Below are 18,658 nucleotides of genomic sequence, written 5' to 3'. Positions count from 1 at the left end.
AAGCGGAGGTAATTTGACTGTTAAGGATGAGTAGGAGAGTATGATATGATAAGGACAAAGAGGTTGCTTCAATGTATAAAAATATGGATTCAGAGCTAATATTTATCAAGTGCTTATTCTGTGTAAAGTAGCTGTTGGATGTGTTAGTATATTATTCAGTTCTTTTCACAACAACCCTCTGAAGTAGGCCCTATTTGACTGAATAGAAAATGAACCTGAGCCTGAAGAAGTTATGTCACTTTCCAGTGGCCAAACATCTTAGTGGAGGAACTAAAGGTCCTCTGACTCTGCTATCTGATTAATCTTTTGTTTAAATCATTACCAGTTTCCTCACCCAACAGTTATTCTTTTTTTTTTTTCATGATCATACTTTTCTGATATTTAACTCTTGAGTCAGCCTTTAGAGACTCAGGAGAAACCTGCAAACTTCTGGAGAAACCTCTTTTACTTCAAAAAATGGGGGGCATGTAGGGTCCCAAACAAAGCAAGAAGGTCCCAAAGAGTCCTGTTTAGTTTCAAGATCAAAGTGTTAGCAGAGTTGGTTCCCTTTGAGAGCCACAAGGAAGGAACCGTTCCAGGCCTCTCACCTTGGCTTGTAGATGGCTGCCTTCTCCCTGTGTCTTCACATCATCTTCCCTCTGTATGAGTGTGTGTCCAAGATTTTCCCTTCTTATAAAGACACAGGTCATGTTGGATTAGTGCCTACCCTAATGATTTCATTTTAGCTTAATTACTTCTGTAAAGATACCCATCTCCAAATATGACCACATTCTGATATATGTGGGGCTTGGGACTTCAGCATATGAATTTGGTGGGTGGGAAACAGTTTGGCCCGTAACAGATACTTGCTAACACACAGTGGTGTGCATTACAGACCGAGGCTGGGAGATTCTTCATGGAAACAAGCCTGTGCTTGTCCAGGGAAGATGTTACCTCATCCTTCAAGGTTGTTTGCTGCAAACACAACCCTGAGAAAAGGGCCTTGCATTCTTGGTACCCAGTAAGGATGTGCAGGGATGCTTAGGAGTCATGTGGGTTGTCTCTTTCAAGAGCATTGCAGTCAGAATCTTAGATCAAGGACAACTATATCATCCCCAGAGTCTTTATCAAGTCAGGTTGTGTTTTATACAGCTGTAGAATTAATCACGCCTCTCTAACAGTTACATGGATTGCAGAATAAGCTGAGTCACAGCTCTTTAGTTTACAATAATTTTATTTATAAATATCTTTCTCACCACCGAAGGAGTAAGTGTAGAATTTAGTCCATTGTTTCCTGCTTTTATCACATAATGAGAAATATTTTTAATTCAAAAGAGAGATGTTTTCTTTACTATGCTGTTGTTTATAGCAAAAGGGACTAAAATTACGTTCAGAGTAAATGAATGAAAACAATTCTTGTTTCTTCTAACAGATGGAATTGCCATATTTACATGTTCTGATTTTACTTTTGAACACGTTTGACTTTTCATCAGGAATAACATATAATAAAGGTAGGTTTCAGACTCTTACTCTCTAAAACAGAGAAAAGGTCCTCAGGAGTTCCCCCTTTGTAGCCTTTCCTCACTAACACTAACAGTTTTTTTGTTTCAGCACTTCCTCTTTACCTTATCTTCCAGTTTTTCCTGGGTACTATCTATTGTAGTAGAGGTTTCTAATAATATCACTGTGCACATTGGGACTTTCCTTTAGCTATAGCATTTCATTACTTGCAAGTCATACAATATTTAAATTTTAAGGAGCATTTTATATTTACAAAGTTTGAATTATTTGGATAGATCTTTTTGATTTTTCCCCCATGAATGGTTACATGTAAGATGAATTGTAAATGAGTTATAGGCTAACAATCTGAGAATTTTCTGAAATTAATGCATGGATCAAATTGATGAATAGGATTTTGATGGTGTTAAACTTTATAAAAGGAATAAGACAAATCCACCTCTATTTGTGCAGCTTGTATAGCTTCTGTAGTATCTGAAATTGGAATATAGTAGATGCTCAAAAAAATTGTTGACTGAGTGTATGGAGACACTTCAGGCTCTCTTCTACAAATGGATGTGTTGCAGAATTGGATGAGTTGTGGAGTGAATCAGTTCTATTTCCTATATCTACTAGATATTACACAAATATGGATATAAGCTAAGATTACAGAGTCACTGGCAAACTTATGAAACTTTGGAGAAGAAAGAGTATATACTTCCAACTGGGCACAGGATGGAGTCAGAGAAAACACTGCAGGAAAGATAGCAATATATATGGGTCCCCCAAATGTCTATGCAGGCATGTGGAAGAGTATCCCACAAAAACAGCACAAGGAAAAGTGATCTAAGGATAAGCGATTTTTCAATCCCATCTTTCAACTTTGTAAAGGTTTTAACTGAAAAAATTTTAGCAAGCTTCCATCTTTCTGTATATCAGATTTTTTGCATTTAAATAGTTTCAAACTTTATTGAAATTTCATTTGAGATATTTAAACTAAGTAAAAATTCCATTTGAAATTTCTAGAGTAGTACAGATATGGCATTAATTATAGGTGATATATTTATGAGATTTCCTACAACAAAATCGCATATTAATATAAACATTTCCCACTACCCATATTCAAAATGCTCTTTCCACAACATGCACTTTTAAAGGTATTTGATTTCATGTTCCTTGTTCAAATGAACCTACAGTTTGAAAGGAAATATTGAGTCCTGATTTACTTTTTTGAAACTGTCAGCATATTCCTGACAGCCATTTTTCATTTCAAAAAGATCAGAAAATTTAAAAACACTTTCAAATATGATATTAAAAAATCCCTAACTCATCTTTAAATTAAACAGTTTTTTAAAAAGTATTTTGCCATTGTATACCACCAAAACCCATGCTTATTATAAAAGATGTCTGTAGTCACTCTTCATCTAGCCTTATCTATGATGGGCTTCAGTACTTTGCTGCATCTGGCTTTAACTTCATTCTGCCAAAGAAAGCCAGAGCCAGACAGTATTTAAAGCTGTAATACCACAGTTTATTCAGGGACTGTTGCAATTGAGGAAAAAATATCTCAGTATAGAACTAGCCTCAGTTCCAAACACAGCATAAACAAGTGGCTTAAAACTCAACATTAAAAGAACTAAGATTATGGCATCTGGTCCCATCACTTCATGGCAAATAGAAGGGGAAAATGTGGAAACAGTGACAGACTTTATTTTTCTGGACTCCAAAATCACTGCTGATGGTGACTGCGGCCATGAAATTAAAAAATGCTTGCTCCTTGGAAGGAAAGCCATGACAAAGCTAGACAGCATATTAAAAAGCAGAAACATCTCTTTGCTGACAAGGTTCTGATTTTTCCAGTATCATGCATGGATAACAAAGTTGGTCCATAAATAGGAGGCTGAGCACCTAAGAATTGATGCTTTTGAAATTAGTTTTCAAAACTAGCTTTAACATTTTTAGTTCAGTTCAGTTCAGTTCAGTCACTCAGTCATGTCCGACTCCTTGTGACCTCATGAATCTCAGCACGCCAGGCCTCCCTGTCCTTCACCAACTCCCGGAGTTCACTCAGACTCACGTCCATCAAGTCAGTGATGCCATCCAGCCATCTCATCCTCTGTCATCCCTTTCTCCTCCTGCCCCCAATCCCTCCCAGCATCAGAGTCTTTTCCAATGAGTCAACTCTTCACATGAGGTGGCCAAAGTGCTGGAGTTTCAGCTTTAGCATCATTCCTTCCAAAGAAATCCCAGGGCTGATCTCCTTCAGAATAGACTGGTTGGATCTCCTTGCAGTCCAAGGGACCCTCAAGAGTCTTCTCCAACACCACAGTTCAAAAGCATCAAATTCTTCTCTCTCAGCTTTCTTCATAGTCCAACTCTCACATCCATACATGACCACTGGAAAAACCATAGCCTTGACTAGACGGACCTTTGTTGGCAAATGGAGAAAACCCTTGGGGAGTCCCTTGGACTGCAAGGGGATCAAACTAGTCAATCCTAAAGGAAATCAACCCTGAATATTCATTGGAAGGACTGATGCTGAAGCTGAAGCTGAAACTCCAATACTTTGGCCACCTGAGGCACAGAGCCGACTCATTGGGAAAGACCCTGATGCAGGAAAGATTGAGGGAAGGAAGAGAAGAGGGTGACAGAGGATGAGATGGTTGGATGGCATCACGGACTCAATAGACATGAGTCTGAGCAAACTCAGGGAGATAGTGAGGGACAGGGAAGCGTGGCATGCTGCAGTCCAAGGGGTCACAAAGAATTGAACATGACTTAGCACCTGAAGAACAACAGCAATTGTATCTTTAAAATGAAAAAATGGGACATTAACTTTATCTAGAGTGATGTGAATTTAAAATATACAATTATAATTTTTATTCTTTTAAAAATATTTCCTGTTTAAAAATATGTTTTTAATGGAAATTCTTCATTAATGACCTAAAATATACATATATGTGTTTGTACTATTTAGGTGATACAGAGGGACGCTTTGCTTGTGATAGTGAAGGGATTCCCCCAAAGGATGAAATGATCAAATTGTATCTTTCCTCTGATGACTTGGTAAGGTCCATTACTAATAGCAGGTGTTTTACAATCCCTTGTACTCCTTTTAAGTCCAAATGTGAAACCAGTAGCACTGTACTCTTTTCAAATATCTTCTACTATTTTCAGGCTTCAGGAGGTGAAATTAGATATAAATAATTATCCTTTCTATCCTTTCTATTTCATTTCCCTTGGATCAAGTGAAATATTTCATTTAGCCATTGAACACCCTCGGTAGTTTACTTTCTTTCTTTTTTTTTTAATGACTCCTTCCTCTTTTTAAAAAAAGATTGGCTGTAACAATCTTCATTTTTTATGAATCTGATTTGTTCATTTGAAGTTTGACAGATGTAGCCTGTTAGAGAAAGAACATTACCTCACATGAACTTGGGAAAGAATCTTTCCCTTTCATAACAAGTACCACATTGCAGTTGTCATTTTGGGTAAGGGTTATTTGATTCCTTTGATTCAAATAATGGCAAAGTTTAAAAAGCACAGCAAAATAAATTGTTGTTAAGATAGTCATGAAGTAAATGCTAACAAAAATATGTTAATGAAAATTGCACAGATTGTCTAAAAATCCATGATAAAAACAAAAGAACACAAAGAAAAATGCTCCATAAGGACAAATACATTTATCCTAAAGTCTACTTTGACTTAGTTCCCCATTCCTTCTTGATATGCCAAACATATATTTAATTTATTATTTACAACTCTTATGAAGTTCATGCCCTTTGAGTCACACATGTCTTTCATGTTTGTGATTAAATATGGGAAATGAAGAAAGAAATGACAACTTACTCCAGTATTCTTGCCTGGGAAAGCCCATGGACAGAAGAGCCTGGAGGGCTACAGTTCATGGGGTTGCAAAGAGTCAGACATGACTGAGTCTCTGAGCACATATTTTTTTTTTTTACTTTATTTTAGTTTACAATACTGTATTGGTTTTGCCATACATTGACATGAATCCACCACACGTGTATATGCGTTCCCAAACATGAACCCCCCTCCCACCTCCCTCCCCATAACATCTCTCTGGGTTATCACCATGCACCAGCCCCAAGCATGCTGTATCCTGCGTCGGACATAGACTGGCGATTCGATTCTTACATGATAGTATACCTGTTACAATGCCATTCTCCCAAATCATCCCACCTTCTCCCTCTCCCTCTGAGTCCAAAAGTCCGTTATACACATCTGTGAGCACATATTTTAGAAAAGAAATGGGCTCTAGAGAAAGAGAGACTTACAGAACTGGGGTCAAATTTTGATTCTACCATACATGGGCTGTGTGGCCTAGGGCAGGTTACCTAACCTCTCTAATCTTCAGTTTTGTCCTTTGTGAAGGCGAATTATAACCTAGTTTTTAGATAGTTGTAATGTGCTAGTTCTAGAAGGGGCTTCCCTCATGGATCAGCCAGTAAAGAATCCACCTCAATGCGCGAGACCTGAATCGAATCCCTGGGTTGCAAAGATCCTCTGGAGGAGAGCATGGCAACCCACTCCAGTATTCTTGCCTGGAGAATTCCATGGACAGAGGAGCCTGGTGGGCTACAGTCCACGGGGTCAAAAAGAGTCAGATATGACTGAGAGATTAAGCACATCACAGCACAGTTCTAGAAGAGGAATTAGTAGAAATAATAGTTAACATTTATAAAGTATTAATGTGTGTCAGGCATTTTTCTAAGCATTTTCATGTTCATTATAATATTTAATCACTATAGGGAAGTACTGAACCTCCCCTCTTAGGTTCTGTGGCTGGGGCCTGTAAAATAAACTGACAAAAGACAGATTAAGCAGGAGATAAATATGAACTTTGGGAATTCCCTGGCAGCCCAGTGGTTAGGACTCGGCACTTTTACTGCCATGGCCTGGGCTCAATCCCTGGTTGGGGAACTAAGATCCTGCAAGCTGCAGGGCACAGCCAAAAATAGAGAAAAGTTTATTTACACATGCAATGCACATACACATAGGAGAACTCAGTGATGAGTAACTCAAAGTGGTGCTTAGAATTTGGAGCTTATATACCGTCTTAACAGCAATAAATTGTGGAGAAGTGATAGCACCTTTGTGTTTGGGTTTATCTTCCGGTTAACCCCCTTAGTATACAAATTCCATTAGGTCAAGGATTCTTGCCTGTTTTGTTCACTTCTGTTTCCCCAGCACCAATGACACTGCCTGCTTCATGGTAAGGGCTTGGTAAATATCCTTGGAATGAATGTTTCCTCATTTTATAGATAGGAAAACTGAAATTCAGATAGGTAACTCGCCCAAAGTGACCTCTATTAGGAGAACCAAATGAGATGAAGCTCGTCTTATCTATATTGATTTTCAAGAAAATCCATTTATGATCACTACCTTTTCATTTACCTTCTCACAACTGGGAAATATTCAATGAAAATGCAGTGAAATGATTTTGCTTCATATACTTGCTTCTTCTTTATTTAGACACAAAATAATGATGTTAATAAAATAGAAATTTCTACATGTGATAGCATTAGGCTTTGATTCTATGTTTATTAAATATAATAACTTTATGACCATTTCTATGACAGAAAATATTATTATAGGATGGATTGAAATCTGTTATGACACTAGCATAATAGCTTACTGACTTTTGAAAAATATACTTTTCAAAATAGATTTTTTGAAGTTAAATACTAGAATTACTAGAGATAGTAATCTTTAGCAGCATTTACTTTTCACAGATTTCTCCTCACTTTTAAATTAATATAAAACATGCTTCCCTTCATTAAATTGTCACTACTTGTTTTTGTTTTTCCCAAAGGAAATCCAGTGTTTTTTCCAATCTGAACTTGAGTTTACTACAAAGGAGTTTCTCAGCATATTCACATCAGCAGGACTTGCTCCCAGCCTGGAAATCATAAATAGTACATACACGGGGATCTTCCGCTTTAACTTAACTTTGGTAATTACATTTTATTTTATTCTGTGATATATTATTAACAAGAATACTGTTCCTTTTAGCATGTGTTTTTAAAAACAGCTAATCTGGCAATATGGTTTAAGTCCAATAATACATTGCTATACTTTTTACTTTAAACAGTCATATTCTTTTAAGAAATTAAGAAAAGAAAAAGATTCATATTTTTTATTCACATATTCATTATTTCCACTGCCCTTCATTCTTTTCTGTAAGTATAAGTTGCCATCTGGTGTCATATTCCTTCAACAACAAAGAACTTTTAGCATTTCTTACAGAGCAGGTGTGTTGCTGCTACTGCTGCTAAGTCGCTTCAGTCGTGTCCGACTCTGTGTGACCCCACAGATGGCAGCCCATGAGGCTCCCCTGTCCCTGGGATTCTCCAGGCAAGAACACTGGAGTGGGTTGCCATTTCCTTCTCCAATGCATGAAAGTGAAAAGTGAAAGTGAAGTCGCTCAGTCGTGTCCGACTTTTAGCAACCCCATGGACTGTGGCCCACCAGGCTCCTCCATCCATGGGATTTTCCAAGCAAGAGTGCTGGAGTGGGGTGCCATTGCCTTCTCCGACAGAGCAGGTGTACTAGCAATTAATTCTCTGGATGTTTTTTTCCTTTGAAAATGTCTTTATTTCATTTTTGGGGGGAGGGAGGGAGGGTAGCAACTTTAATAAGATATAATTTACATGCCATACAATTTGCCTAAAGTGTACAATTAAATGGTTCTTAGTAATTCACAGAGTGCAGCCATCACTACTATCTAATATTAGAACACTTTCACCATTTCCAAAAAGACAGCCCATACCCATTGACAGTCACTCCCCATTACACTTTCTGCTCCCCAGTATTAAGCAACCACTAATATACTTTCTGTCTCTCTGGATTTGCTTATTTGAACATTTCATGTAAATGAAACTGTATAATATGCAATATTTTGTGAATGGCTTCCTTCAGTTATCATAATATTTTCAAGGTTCATCATGTGATAGCATATATCAGTACATAATCCTTTTCAGTGACAAATTATATTATGATCTCCTTCATGGATCACAGCCTTGTCATGGCAAAGAGGCTTACATAACTCAATGAAGCTATGAGCCATGCTCTGCAGGGCCACCCAAGACAGGTTATAGTGAAGAGTTCTGACAAAATGTGGTCCACTGGAGCAGAAAATGCCAAACCACTCCACAGTCTTGCCACAAGAACTCCATGAACAGTAAGAAAAGGCAAAAAGATATGACACCAGAAGATAAGCCCCCTAGGTTGGAAGGTGTCCAATATGCTACTGGGGAAGAGTAGAGGGCAATTATGAATTGCTCCGGAAAGAATGAAGTGGGTGGGCCAAAGTGGAAATGACAGTCAGTTGTGGGTTTGTCTGGTTGGGTAAGTAAAGTCTGATGCTCTAAAGAACAATATTGCATAGGAACCTGAAAGTTAGGTTCATTAATCAAGGTAAACTGGATGTGGTCAAGCAGGGAACACTGAGTTCACTGGCAAGATGAGATGGCAAGAGTGAACCTCTTAGGAATCCATGAACTAAAATGGACGGGAACGGGCAAATTTAATTCAGATGACCATTATATTTACTACTGTGGGCAAAAATCCCTTAGAAGAAGTGGAGTAACCCTCATAGTCAACAAAAGAGTCTGAAATGCAGTAGTTGGGTGCAATATCAAAAATGAGAGAATGATCTCACTTCATTTCCAAGGCAAACCACTCAACATCACAGTAATTCAAGTCCAGGCCCAACCACTGATGTCAAAGAGGCTGAAGTTGACTGGTCATATAAAGACCCAAAACAACATCTAGAACTAACACCAAAAAAAAAAAAAAAATGTTCATCATAGAGGATTGGAATGCAAAAGTAGAAAGTCAAGAGATACATGGAACAGCAGGCAAGATTGGCTTTGGAGTATAAAATGAAGCAGGGCAAAGGCTAAAAGAGTTTAGTCAAGAATATACACTCGTCATAGCAAACACCCTTTTCCAATAACCCAAGGGATGACTCTACACATGGATATCACCAGATGGTCAATACTGAAATCAGATTGATTATATTCTTTGCACCCAAAGATGGAGAAGCTGTAGACAGTCAGCAAAAACAAGACCTGGAGCTAACTGTGGCTTAGATCATAAGCTTCTTATTGACAAATTCAGACTTAAATTGAAGAAAGTAGGGAAGACCAGTAAGCTATTCAGGTATGACCTGAATAAAATCCCTTGATTATATAGTGGAGGTGCTGAATGGATTCAAGGGATTAGATCTGATAGACAGAGTACCTGAAGAACTATGGATGAAGGTTTGTAACATTCTAATGGAGGCAGTAACCAGAGTCATCCCCAAAAAAGAAATCTAAGAAGGCAAACTGGTTGTCTGAGGAGGCTTTACAAATATATGAGAAAAGAAGAGAAGTGAAAGACAATGGAGAAAGGGAAAGATACACCCAACTGGGGCATCCCTAGTGGTTCAGTTGGTAAAGAGACTGCCTGCAATGCAGGAGTCCCAGGTCTGATCCCTGGGTCAGGGAATATCCCCTGGAGAAAGAAATGGCAACCCACTCCACTATTCTTGCTTAGGAAATCCCATGGACAGAGGCGCCTGGCAGGTTGCAGTCCGTGGGGTTGCAAGCGTCAGGCATGACTTAGCAACTAAACCACCACCACCACCATACACAACTAAATGCAGCATCCCAGAGACTAGCAAGGAGAGATAAGAAGGCCTTCTTAAACGAACAATGCAAAGAAATAGAGGAAACCAGTAGAATGGGAAAGACTAGAGACTGCTTCAAGAAAATCGGAAGGACTTCTTTTGTGGCCTGAGTGAGTGAGTGAAGTCACTCAGTCGTGTCTGACTCTTTGCGGTCCCATGGACTGTAGCAGCCTACCACGCTCCTCTGTCCATGAGATTTTCCAGGCAAGAGTGCTGGAGTGGGTTGCCATTTCCTTCTCCAGAGGATCTTTCCAACCCAGGGATTGAACCCAGGTCTTCCGCATTGTAGGCAGACGTTTTACCGTCTGAGCCACCAGTGGCCTAGTGGTTAACAATCTGCCTGCCAATGCAGGGGACCCTGGTTTAATCCTTGGTCCAAAAAGATCCCACATGCTGCAGAGCAACTAAGCCCATAACTATTTAGCCTGAGCTCTAGGCGCCTCGGAGAAGGCAATGGCAACCCACTCCAGTGTTCTTGCCTGGAGAATCCCAGGGACGGGGGAGTTTGGTGGGCTGCAGTCCATGGGGTCGCTATGAGTCGGATACTACTGAAGTGACTTAGCAGCAGCAGCAGCAGCTAGACCCCTAGAGTCACACCTGCTGAAGCCCATGGGCCCTAGAGCCCATGCTCCATAAGAAGTGAAGCCGCACAATGAGAACCCAAGGCACCACATCTGGAGAGTGGGCCCTGCTTGTCAGAACTAGAGAAAGCCTGTGTGCAGCAACAAAGACAGAGCTCAAGCAAAAATTAAAAAATTAAGAAATGAACATTTTAAGAAATAAAATGAAAATTGGAGATATCAAGGGGATATTTCATGTAAGGATGGGCATGATAAAGGACATAAATGGCAAGGACCTAACTGAAGCAGAAGAGATTAAGAAGAGATGGCAAGAATATACAAAAGAACTAGACAAAAAAAGGTCTTAATGACCCAGATAACCCTGATGATGTGGTCACTCACTTAGAGCCAGACATCTTGGAGTGTGAAGTCAAGTGAACCCTAGGAAGCAAACAAAAGCAGTGGAGGTGATGGAATTCCAGCTGAGCTATTTCAAATCCTAAAAGATGATGCTGTTAAAGTGCTTCACTCAATATATCAGCAAACTTGGAAAACTCAGCAGTGGCCACAGGACTGGAAAATGTCAGTTTTCATTCCAGTCCCAAAGAAGAGCAATGCCAAAGAATGTTCAAACTACCGCACAGTTGCATTCATTTCACATCCTAGTAAGGTAATGTTCAAAATCCTTCAAGCTAGGCTTCAACAGTATATGAACCAAGAACTTCCAGATGAACAAGCTGGATTCTTTCCATTTATTTAGGTTTTCTCGAATTTCTTTCAACAATGTTTTGTTGTTTTCAGAGTATAAGTTTTGCACTTCTTTTGTTAAATTTATTTCTGATGTTTCCTTCTTTTTGATGCTGTTGTAAAGAGAATTGCTTTCTTATTCTCATTTCCAGATTGTTCTTTGCAAATATATAAAAAATACAATTAATTGTTGTATCTGATATCCTGAAAACATACTGAACTCACTTATAAATTCTAGTAGGTTTTTAGTGGTCACTCTAATTTTTGAAAGATTATTTTGTAAGACGTAGAATTTCTGAGTGATTTCATTTGCTTTAAGCATTTTAAATGTCATTCTGCATTTTGAATATGTCACCTGACATCACTTTTCCTGAATGAGAAGTCAACTGTTAATTTTGTTATTGCCCCCTGTATGTAATGTGGCATTTTCCTGTTAGTGCTTTTAAGATGTTCTCTTTGTATTCACTCTAATTGAGATTCTCTAGGCTATTTGGATTGTAAGTTTACAAAATTTCGAAAGTTTTCAGCCACTACTTCTCCAAAGAAATGTTCTGCCCCTTTCTCTCTTTTCCTGCCTAGGACTCTAACTGGGCTTTTTTTTTTTTTCACAATAGTAAAAGATGTTTATCAGTTTTCACAATCAATAGCCAGACAAAAATAAAAGATTATTACAATTGCAAGCCATAATGGGAACATGATTAACTTAACAATATAAAATGATTACATACAATCTGGAGGTTGTCAAGCAGAGTGATGTGGTAAGTGGAAGTGCATACATCCACATGTTTTCATCCACCCAGCCAGTCTATATCTTTTGATTGGTGCATTTAATCCATTTACATTTAAGGTAATTGTCAATATGTATGATCCTATTACTGTTTTCTTAATTGTTTGGGGTTTATTTTCTGTAGATCTTTTCCTTCTCCTGTATTTCCTGCCTGGAGAAGCTTCTTTAGCATTTGTTGTAAAGCTGGTTTGGTGGTGCTGAATTCTCTTAACTTCTGCTTGTCTGGAAAACTTTTGATTTCTCGATCAAATCTGAAGGAGAGTCTTGCTGGGTAGAGAATCTGTGGTTGTAGGTTCTTCCCTTTCATCACTTTAAATATATCATGTCATTCCCTTCTGGCTTGTAGAGTTTCTGTTGAGAAATCAGCTGTTAACCTGTTGGGAGTTCCCTTGTATATTATTTGTCATTTTTCCCTTGTTCCTTTTAATATTTTATCTCTGCATTTAATTTTTGTCAGTTTTTTTACTATGTGTTTCAGTTTGTTTCTCCTTGGGTTTATCTTTCCTGGGACTCTCTGTGCTTCCTGGGTTTGGTTGACTATTTCCTTTCCTATGTTAGGAAAGTTTTCAGATATTATCTCTTCAGATATTTTCTCAGGTTCTTTCTCTCTCTCTTCTCCATCTGGGAGCCTATAATGCGAATGTTGGTGCATTTAGTGTTATCAGAGGTCTCTTAGGCTGTTTTCATTCTTTTTTCTATATTCTGTTCCATGGCAGTGATTTCCACCATTTTGTCCTTCAGGTCATTTATCCGTTCTTCTGCCTCAGTTATTCTGCTATGGATTCTTTCTAACGTATTATTCATCTCTGTTTGTCTGTTCTTTAGTTCTTTTAGGTCTTTGGTAAACATTGCTTGCATCTTCTCGAACTTCGCCTCCATGCTTCTCCCAAGATCCTGGATCATCTTCACTATCATTATTCTGAATTCTTTTTCTGGAAGGTTGCCTGTCTCTATTTCATTTAGTTGTTTTTCTGGGATTTTAGCTTACCCCTTCATCTGTGACAAAACTTTCTGCTTTTTTCATAGTGATTAACTTTCTGTGATATGGTTTTTGTTTCAGCTGCTGTGAAACTCTGCTTCTTTTGCTTCTTCTGTCAGCCCTCTAATGGATGAGGCTAAGAGGCTTGTGTAAGCTTCTTGATGGGAGGGACTGGGGAAAACTGGGTCTTGCTCTGGTGGGCAGGGCCTTGCTCGGTAGTTTTAATCCAATTATCTGCTAATAGGTGGGGTTGCACTCCCTCCCTGGTAGTTGTTTGGCCTGAGGTGACCCAGCTCTGGGGTCTATAGGCTCTATGGTAGGGTTAATGGTGAACTCCAAGAGGGTTTATGCCAAGGGAGACCTTTCAGTGCCCCCGTCCCTGTGGTAACCCTCTGTTGACCCAGGCCCCTACAGGAGGCCCTCCAACACTAGTAAGTAGTTTTGGTTTAGTCTCGTGTGGGGTCACTGCTCCTCTCCTCTGGGTGTTGCTGCACCAAAATTTTGTTTGTGCCCTCAAAGACTGGAATCTCTGTTTCCCCCAGTCCTCTGGAAGGCCTGCAATCAAAACCCACTGGCCCTCAAGGCCAGATTCCTGAGGATTCCCAGTCCCTCTGTCAGATTGCCAGGCTTCCCAGCCTTCACAATAGTGGGGTTCAGAACCTTCACAATAGTGCAAGAACTTCTTTGGTATTATTGTTCTTCAGTCTGTGGATCACCCACCTGGCCTGTATGGGATTTGATTTTATCGTGATTGCACACCTCCTACCATCTTGCTGCAGCTTCTTCTTTTTCTTTGGACATGGGGTATGTTTTTTGGTGGGTTCCAGTGTCCTCCTGTTGGTGGTTATTCAATAGTTAGTTGCAATTTTGGTGCTCTCACAGGAGGAGATGAGGACATGTTCTCCTACTCCACCATCTTGAACCAAAAGCTCAATTGGGCACATTTTGGAAAATATTTTATCAACCTACAGATCTCTATGTGGAAAATTCTGAAAGAGATGGGAATACCAGACCACCTGACCTGCCTCTTGAGAAATCTGTATGCAGGTCAGGAAGCAACAGTTAGAACTGGACATGGAACAACAGACTGGTTCCAAAGAGGAAAAGGAGTACGTCAAGGCTGTATATTGTCACCCTGTTTATTTAACTTATATGCAGAGTACATCATGAGAAATGCTGGACTGGAAGAAACACAAGCTGGAATCAAGATTGCCAGGAGAAATATCAATCACCTCAGATAAGCAGATGGCACCACCCTTATGGCAGAAAGTGAAGAGGAACTAAAAAGCCTCTTGATGAAAGTGAAAGAGGAGAGGGAAAAAGTTGGTTTAAAGCTCAACATGCAGAAAACGAAGATCATGGCATCCGGTCCCATCACTTCATGGGAAATAGATGGGGAAACAGTGGAAACAGTGTCAGACTTTATTTTCTTGGGCTCCAAAATCACTGCAGATGGTGACTGCAGCCATGAAATTAAAAGACGCTTACTCCTTGGAAGAAAAGTTATGACCAACCTAGATAGCATATTGAAAAGCAGAGCCATTACTTTGCCGACTAAGGTCCATCTAGTCAAGGCTATGGTTTCTCCTGTGGTCATGTATGGATGTGAGAGTTGGACTGTGAAGAAGGCTGAGCACCGAAGAATTGTTGCTTTTGAACTGTGGTGTTGGAGAAGATTCTTGAGGGTCCCTTGGACTGCAAGGAGATCCAACCAGTCTATTCTGAAGGAGATCAGCCCTGGGATTTCTTTGGAAGGAATGATGCTAAAGCTGAAGCTCTAGTACTTTGGCCACATCATGCGAAGAGTTGACTCATTGGGAAAGACTCTGATGCTGGGAGGGATTGAGGGCAGGAGGAGAAGGGGACAACAGAGGATGAGATGGCTGGATGGCATCACTGACTCGATGGACGTGAGTCTGAGTGAACTCCAGGAGTTGGTGATGGACAGGGAGGCCTGGCGTGCTGCGATTCATGGGGTCGCAAAGAGTCGGACACGACTGAGCGACTGAACTGAACTGAACTGAACTGAACAGATCTCTATAGCTCCATCTATTTTCCTTTAATCATTTTATCCCTATTTCAGACTGAATAATCTCAGTTGTTATATATTTATGTACACTTATTCTTTCTTTTGCCATTTCCAACCACACCCTTCCTCCTGCTCCCTCATCCACACCCCTTGACCCTGCCCAGCCTCCCCCAACAGAGGCCAGAGGTGCTACAGCTTACAACACCAGGAGGGCTCCTGAGACCCTCCCCGATAGCAAAAGGTTTCTTGCACGTGACTCATTCCACTGAGAGTAGAAGGGTGTAGGCTAGACTGTGGACTGCCAAACAGAGGCATGAGGTGGGGGGAGGTCAGCGTACCTCAGTTTCCTCAACAACTGAATTTTTATAGTATCTGAAAATTGACAGGACTTCCCTGGTGGCTCAGATGGTAAAGAATCTGCCTGCAATGCAGGAGACCATGTTTGATCCCCGGGTTGGCAAGATCCCCTGGAGAAGGGAATGGCTACCCACTCCAATACTCTTTGCTGAAAAATCCATTGGACAGAGGAGCCTGGTGGTCTACAGTCCATAGGGTCACAAAGTGTCATTCATGTCTGAGTGACTAACACACACGCAGTTAATATTTTATCTGTTACAGTTTTCAACCTCATTATTTCCACTTGGTTTTATGATTTTATTTTTCATTTTGGTACTGGATTTCCTATCCTTTTCCTCCTTAACAAATTTTCCTTAAATCTCTTCGCATATTTGTAATAGCTTCTTTGAAGTCTTCGTCTATATCTGAACTCATTCTGTGTCAGTTTATGGTTTATCTTTTTTTAACCTAAATATTAGTTACATGTTTCTGTTTCTTTTCATATCCTGTTATTTTTGATAGAAAAGTGACATTGACAATAGTAAGCTGTAGCAACTCTGGATTCTGCTATGTTCTTATAAGAATTTGCTGTTGTTTTTGTTGGTGGTGATCTAAAATGCTATTAATTGCCCTGGTGTTGCGGTCCTTTAATAGACCAGAACCTGGTGGTCCAGAGTCAATGATAAGAAAGCAAAAGAGAGAAAGAGGGTAGCATTCCCTGGGTTATGCAGAAACCAATAAAGAACCAATTTGTATTTAAGCCCTAGGACAGGGCTTGTACCGCTCATGGAGGCACAGGGCATCCTCTTGAAGAGGTCATGAAATCACGGGCAGGAAAGTGAGCTCTACAGGTTTCTATGCTACAGAGAATTAGCCAGAGAGAGAGAAAGAGAAAGAAAGACACGGGGACCCAAGTCTCTAGTGAAACAAGTGTATTTTAGTAGCAGAAATGCAGGCTTATATATCTTTAGTAAAGTGATTACTCAGCCATTACAAAGGCTGAAATCCCATCAATTGCAACAAAATGAATAGTCTAATACATACAAGGTCGCTGATGCTGAAAAGAGTCATTGAGAGCCACTGAGAAGAATCCGGGCAGGTACATTTCCCATGATCTCAGTCCTGAGAACTGCATGCAGCTCTACTCGTTCCCAGAATAGGAACTGATAAGGAACAAAGAATCCTTAAGAAATGGCACACAAAGGAAGAAAAGTGCAACATATTGGATTCCTTAAAGTTGAACGTCCCCTGACACCCTGGCACAAATTGCAAATGGTCTTACCTATGGTTTCAGCAGCTAATATGTCTACTTAGTTCTTTTATTTTCCACTGCTGATTTTTTTTTTAACATGGCCTTCAGCTGATCTCCCCTGCACTTGTGTTGCCCAAGAATTTGGAAAGAATTTATATTTAACTCCTGTTGTTGTTCAGTTGCTTAGTCATGTCCTACTCTTTGCAACCCCATGCACTGCAGCATGCCAGGCTTCCCTGTCCTTCACCATCTCCCAGAGTTTGCGCAAACTCATGTCCATTGAGTCAGTGATGCCATCCAACCATTTCATTCTCTGTCGCTGCCTTCTCCTCTTGCCCTCAGTCTTTCCCAGCATCTGTGTATTTTCCAATGAGTCGGGTTTCCCATCAGGTGGCCAAAATATTGGAGCTTCAGCTTCAGCACCAGTCCTTTGAATGAATATTCAGGGTTGATTTTCTTTTGGATTGACTGTTTTGATCTCCTTGCTGTCCAAGGGACTCTCAAGAGTCTTCTGCAGCATCACAGTTTGAAAGCATCAATGCTTCTGTGCTTAGCCTTCTTTATGGTCAAACTCTCACATTCATATTTAACTCTTAGATCAATATTTTGCAGTTTCCTTGCTCCTGGTATTTTCCTCTCAAATTCCTAAATTTTCTGTCAGCAACAGACTCTGTCCTCTGACACATAAGCCAGTAATGCTTCAGCTTTATGCTACCTGAGTTTGGCTGTATCATGTTCCTTTTTGTGACTATATTCTTACATATAACTTTATGTAATGAATACTTTAGTTATTTTTTAGTTATTTTCAATCCTCTAGTACTATCAGAAGTAATGATGAAAATATCCTTGAACACATTTCACACATATGTGAATATAATGTAAGCTAAATTCCCAGGAGTGAAATTTCTGGGTAAAGGATATTTGCATTGGATGTTTTTGTTTAATTTTAGTTTTTAAATATGGGGTAGACTATGCCAAAATAAGTGTTGCTATCAGCATTGTAAGACACTGTTTTCTCACATCATCTTTATTCAAGTACAGTGATCGGGTTTACTGGTTGGTTGATATTCCCAGAGAAAACATCACAAAAAATACAGGTAAGAGTGATCTAAATTAATTATTTTACTCATGGGTATAGATTGCCAAATTTATCAAATAAAAAACATTTATCATGTTAAAAATTATGCTATCTCATGTTAATGTCTCCTGGAGTATTTGGGACATACATTTTACTGAAAGTTATTTAGTGATTCATCTGAAACACAAATTTAACTGAGCTTCCTGTGTTTTATCTGGCAATTTATTATAGATGAATGGTTCTGATATACATAGCTTATATTATTCTTTATTTAAAGTAGACTCATTTTCTAGAACTTAAAATTTATAGTATTGATAAATTCAGGTGCCAATTAATTTTAATGAAATGGAAACATTAATTGAAAAATTTAATATATTATTTTACTGTTGGCTCTATTATTAAGTATAATATGATAGCCTAGTTCATATGCTACTGTAAATACCTAAAGGAAAGAAAGAAAATGAAATTCCAGAAGGTGTGAGTATTGAGCTAGTGGACTGGGCTAGTAGATCTTCAGGTACGAGATACAGACCCATAGTTTAAAAATGATAAAGGGTATATTATTCTAATTTGGTAGGTGCAAGAAACAGAAACCATCTTGACCTCACTAAAGGAAAAATACTAAATTTCTTTTTGTTGTGAAACCCAAAGACAAAAATGAAGCCAAACTATAGGAAGGAATTAGAAGTAAGAAATGGAGAGCCATCAAGAACCCA

General features: G+C 39.3%; 1 protein-coding gene across 1 annotated transcript in view; it reads left to right on the top strand.

Annotated features, from left to right (window-relative positions):
- The first annotated feature begins 1,411 nt into the window (after positions 1-1,411).
- The window catches only part of CATSPERB (cation channel sperm associated auxiliary subunit beta), a 136,181-nt gene continuing 118,934 nt past the window's right edge, over positions 1,412-18,658 (top strand). The window contains exons 1-4 of the mRNA XM_068990985.1: positions 1,412-1,490; positions 4,454-4,542; positions 7,313-7,453; positions 17,901-17,961. Of these exons, the coding sequence (XP_068847086.1) occupies positions 1,412-1,490; positions 4,454-4,542; positions 7,313-7,453; positions 17,901-17,961 (370 nt within the window). The remainder of the gene's footprint in view (positions 1,491-4,453; positions 4,543-7,312; positions 7,454-17,900; positions 17,962-18,658) is intronic.

Source organism: Capricornis sumatraensis, chromosome 19 (genome assembly GCF_032405125.1).
Source record: "Capricornis sumatraensis isolate serow.1 chromosome 19, serow.2, whole genome shotgun sequence".
In the NCBI taxonomy this organism is placed as follows: Eukaryota; Metazoa; Chordata; class Mammalia; order Artiodactyla; family Bovidae; genus Capricornis; species Capricornis sumatraensis.
The sequence above is the reverse complement of the archived record's forward strand: the minus strand, read 5'-3'. Positions and strand labels throughout refer to the sequence as shown.